Below are 4,806 nucleotides of genomic sequence, written 5' to 3' on the forward strand. Positions count from 1 at the left end.
AGTGAGAATAAAAGTTACGCCTTCTTTCTTTGCGTGAACATTTGGGCGGCGTTATGCAAATCTTCCCACATAGTGAGGTAGATATGTGGGGGCATGTTAGAACGAGCCGTTTTAGGTAGGCGTGGTTAACTCTTAACTTTTATAAAGAATATCTCTTTGGATTTGAGACTTTAGTCTTTGCAACTTTACAGATCTTCTTTAAGCTTGTAACACTCCAAACAGAAAGGAAACGTTGAAATCGCATCATTTGACCCCTTTAACACTCTTTTAGAGTGGGACCATATATGCTCATTGGCAAAACGTTGGCCCCTTAGCACTGGCCCTGCATGGGCAGCCCTCACTTAGCCTCCAGGAATCCTTAGCGCTGTTTTATTGAAAATAATAAATTTTGAAGTCACCGTTATGGAGGTAAGCGTTTGCTTTAGTTGGGTTCCTGAGCCATGATTTTTAAGTTCAGTTTTCTGTGGCTGCTGTAGCTGTGTTTTTGAAACACATTTGTTATAGCAGAAATTATAAAAGAAAAAAAAACTGATCTGACGATTCATTCATCATGTACTGTCCTGATGTCACCCTGAGCTGAGGTTAATACACTGAATTTTAAAAGCTGCATGTGACTTAAAATGCTCAAAATAGAGCAGAACAAACTTTTATTGTGTTGTGTGTAAATAATGTTAAGTAATTAAATCTAAATAATGTCCTGAGAGATCAAATACTATGGGTGAGACCAGGGAATCATCAGATCAGTTTTGTTCTTACAACTTTTGCTAAATCAAACATGTTTCAGAAACACACAGTTACAGCTGCCAAAGAAAAACTTAAGTTCGAAAGTCAAGGGTCAGGAACCCAACTAAAGCAAGCACTTACCTCCATAACAGTGACTTCAAACTTTATTATTTTCAATAAAACAGCATTAAGGCTTCCTGGAGGCTAAGTGAGGGCTGCCCGTGCAGGGCCAGTGCTAAGGGGCTGTAGCGTCTGGACCAATCAAAAACACAATTTTTCATTTGATTTAACAAATCAGTTATTCATTAGATTAACAAGTCGTCACAGACCCCTCATCCAATAGACTGGGTGCCAGGATGTCTGCGAATAACCACAGGCCACTGGTTACCATGGCAACCCCGACACCTTTGCTAAGACCAGAGCCATTTACGACCTGATGGAATGTGAGTAGGGAAAATCACTGCATGTTCCATAGCAAGAGGCACAATGCACAGTAGAAATTGACTTTTCTACTAATTAATCCATAGGAAAATCTTTCTTTGAATGAACACACATATCCTTCAGGTCATCGTGTATGTTGTCTTTGAGATTTTATACTGTTTTATGCAGGCTTGTGATGGAAACACTCATTCCTGTCATCCTACATATATGTAACCCTACCATGTTTGAGAGGTCAAGTAAATATCTACAGCGGATCTAAATATTTATAATTAATTATAACTAGTTATGATTAATTATTCATATTTCCCTTATGAGCTGATTCGCTACAGGGCCAACGTTTTGCCAGTGAGCAAATTCTCAGGGGCCCTGCGCTGGCAGCCCTAAGTGGGCCCGTAAAAGGCCAGTGCAGGCTTGTTTGCAGGGATCATACTCCCAAGAATGAATTTATTGAATGAATGAATGAATTGAATGAATGAATGTTCCTCGTTTGTATGTTTTGTGAGTTATCAGTCAGTAGTTTTTGACTCTCTTTGCATTGAGGCAGCTTGACAAACTATGAAAGATGGGCATGTTGATATCTGTACTGACAGTATACACAACAAATGAAAAGAGAAAGAAATTGGCCTCTCTGAGCAGGTCTTAGCTGGCCCCGGAGGGCTATTACCAAGGCAATATCTTTTCTCAAGCATTGAGCTAAAGTGACTTTCCGTGACAGCTGGAGTTTGAAATGCAATGCTTGCATTATGGAATGTGGAGACGAGACAAAATGAATCAGCACATACATATGTGCATACAAGTTGTCAGGGGATTATGTTGAACATCGTTTCATATATCTGTTTTCAGGGTTGTACTGTAAGTCAAGGATATACTGTATAGGTAAACAGATTAAACATACTGAAAACAATGTGAGATTATGAGAGCATAGAACCTTGCTTTCAAACATTGATTTGGTCACCTCTGGCCTTCTCACTGGGGGCTTTGAGACAGGATTTTCTTTAAAAGTGCAAATAAAAATTGACTTCACTATATATTTATACAGGTAAACGCTCATGTGTGTGCACTGACCTCTGTGCTGCGGCTGTAGCTGCGGCCTCCATGGCAAACTGTCTCATTGCACTCTCTTCTAAGTACTTCTGTTCCCAGCGTGTCATATCAGCCTCTAATCCCAGAATCCTTTCTTCTCTCTCCCTTAGCAGATCCATTAGTGCAGGAGCACTAGACTCACATACACTAAGGGAAACACCTACACCAGCACGCTACACACAGGGAGAAACAGTGGTTATGAGTATATTGAGCTTGATACTTGCTTTTCAACATATAGGTCCACTGTTGTTGAAAACTCCCTTTTGTGGCAAATATGTAATGTCACTGGATTGAGCATTATCTAATTTATTATTACATAAACAGATCTATGCCAGCCTATGCATGTCAACGTTAAGGAGCACTCTGAACTGATAGCAGTTAGCATGCAGCTGGAAAATCTACTGTGGGAGTTCTCTACACAGTAGAGAATGCTGTTAGGTTAAATCCTGTGTTATATTAACACTGCTCGTGGCACATATGGTCCCACTCTAAAAGAGTGTTAAAGTAACACTCAAGCAAAAAAAATTTGCCCTCAATAATAAACTAAATCACATACTACCACTGATGATGTCAGTTAATCAGAATATACATGATAATTATATCACCATCAAAAATGGCAAATACAGTTTAATCACATTTTCTTTTGTTTTTTCTTACTACATTAAATGTGATTCATAGACACAGTTACAACAACCAAAAAAAAACTAATATTAAAGATGTCAAGGGTCAAGAGCCCAACTAACGCAAACGCTTATCTTCACAATGGTGACTTCAAATTTTATTCTTTTCAATAAAATCTAAACCTCAGTTAATTCTTAAGACATTTTTAAACGCATGACAAATAAAGACTAACTGGTTAGTAATGCATGAAGCTGGTGATGCTGTTTGTGGAGATGATTAATCATCTTCTGCTGAGATCTTGAGAGATTTAATGTATTTTATTTCTGCTGCTTTTTAACAGCAGATGTTCATCACTAATGCACAATCATCATTTAATTAGTCGCTTAATTATCTCATTAATTTTAACTCTTTGAGGACTTGGGATTTGACTTGAGACTAGCTTGTGACTTGAAAGAAATTACTTGGTCCCACCTCTGGTGAAATCAGTTGGCTAAATTCATGGGTGGAATAAACATATGGCAGGACTTTTACTTTCTGACCCCTGGACTTTCCACCTCTGATGCTAGGAGCCATGAGTTTTATATCAGGGGTGCCCAAACTCAGTCCTGGAGGGTCCTGCAGAGTTTAGCTCCAACTTGCCTCAACACACCTGCCGGGAAGTTTCTAGCATGCCTAGTAAGAGCTTGATTAGCTGGTTCAGGTGTGTTTGATTACGGTTGGTGCTAAACTTTGCAGGACACGGCCCTCCAGGACCGAGTTTGGGCACCCCTGCCCTATACCTACACGGAGGTACTGAATAGGTACACTATAATTACAAAAAAGTTACACTGTATTTTCAGTTTACTTGCGCAATTCTTTGCAGGTTGCATATCTGGTTGTTACCCCCTTGTTACCCAAACGTAACACAATGATCCCTTATACCTACATGTACGTTCTTTATAGGTACACTATATTTACAGAAACGTACACCGTAAATTCAGTATACTCACGTAGTTCTTTGCTGGTTGTAATCTAAAGCGTTACCGTTATTTTTACTGCCTTGTTTTATGATGTTCAAAAATCATATCAAAATTATCAGAATATTTTGTCACCATTGCTGAGAATCACATGCTGATTCTTCATTTCTATGAGTGCCAAAATTAAAATCTTTTTATGAACCATATTTATAAACATGGCTTATAAATTTTTCTCACATTGTCACCATAAAAACGCTACAGATTTGCATAAAATACAAACAGAGACTCAGACACATGAAATGATATTATCATAAGCTCTTTTCCATCACATACGTGCTTTATAAACACAATTGTAACAGCCAAAGAGAAACTTATATTTAAAAAAATTCAAGGGTCAAGAGGCAACTAAAGCAAACACTATTCACCAAAAATGGTAAGTTGGAAAGAAAAAAAAAACATCTAAACCTTAAAGGGGTCATATGATGTTGCTAAAAAGAACATTATTTGGTGTATTTGGTGTAATGAAATGTGTTTATGTGGTTTAAGGTTCAAAAAACATTATTTTCCACATACTGTACATTATTGTTTCTCCTCTATGCCCCGCCTTTCTGAAATGCATCGATTTTTACAAAGCTCATTGGTCTGAAAAGAGTTGATTGGCCAGCTATCCAGTGCGTTGTGATTGGCCGAATACCTCAAGCGTATGACGGAAATGTTACGCCCCTTACCATATTGTGATGCCTTGTCCCAGCCGGAGCGATGAGACAAAAACATTCAAACCCATTATAAACGTGGCATTTGTTGCATCCAGTGGGGACATAATTATGGATTATAATGACTTATACTGTCTTTTTACGCATTGCGTTGCATCGCGCCGCGTAAACATAAAACCATGTCTGCATTTGTGATCGGAGAAATGACAAACAACAAGCCCTACTCTACACTGCCCAAAAAACTCGCTTTAAATATAAAAAATATAAAA

The 4,806-nt window shown here is 38.3% G+C and overlaps 1 protein-coding gene across 2 annotated transcripts in view; it reads right to left on the reverse strand.

Annotated features, from left to right (window-relative positions):
* The window catches only part of amotl1 (angiomotin like 1), a 50,372-nt gene that overhangs the window by 24,827 nt on the left and 20,739 nt on the right, over positions 1 to 4,806 (reverse strand). For both annotated transcript variants that reach the window (XM_016442762.1, XM_016442761.1), the window contains exon 8: positions 2,230 to 2,420. In XM_016442762.1, the coding sequence (XP_016298248.1) occupies positions 2,230 to 2,420 (191 nt within the window). The remainder of the gene's footprint in view (positions 1 to 2,229; positions 2,421 to 4,806) is intronic.

This window comes from Sinocyclocheilus anshuiensis, unplaced genomic scaffold (assembly GCF_001515605.1).
Source record: "Sinocyclocheilus anshuiensis isolate Anshui unplaced genomic scaffold, SAMN03320099.WGS_v1.1 scaffold1257, whole genome shotgun sequence".
Lineage (NCBI taxonomy): Eukaryota > Metazoa > Chordata > Actinopteri > Cypriniformes > Cyprinidae > Sinocyclocheilus > Sinocyclocheilus anshuiensis.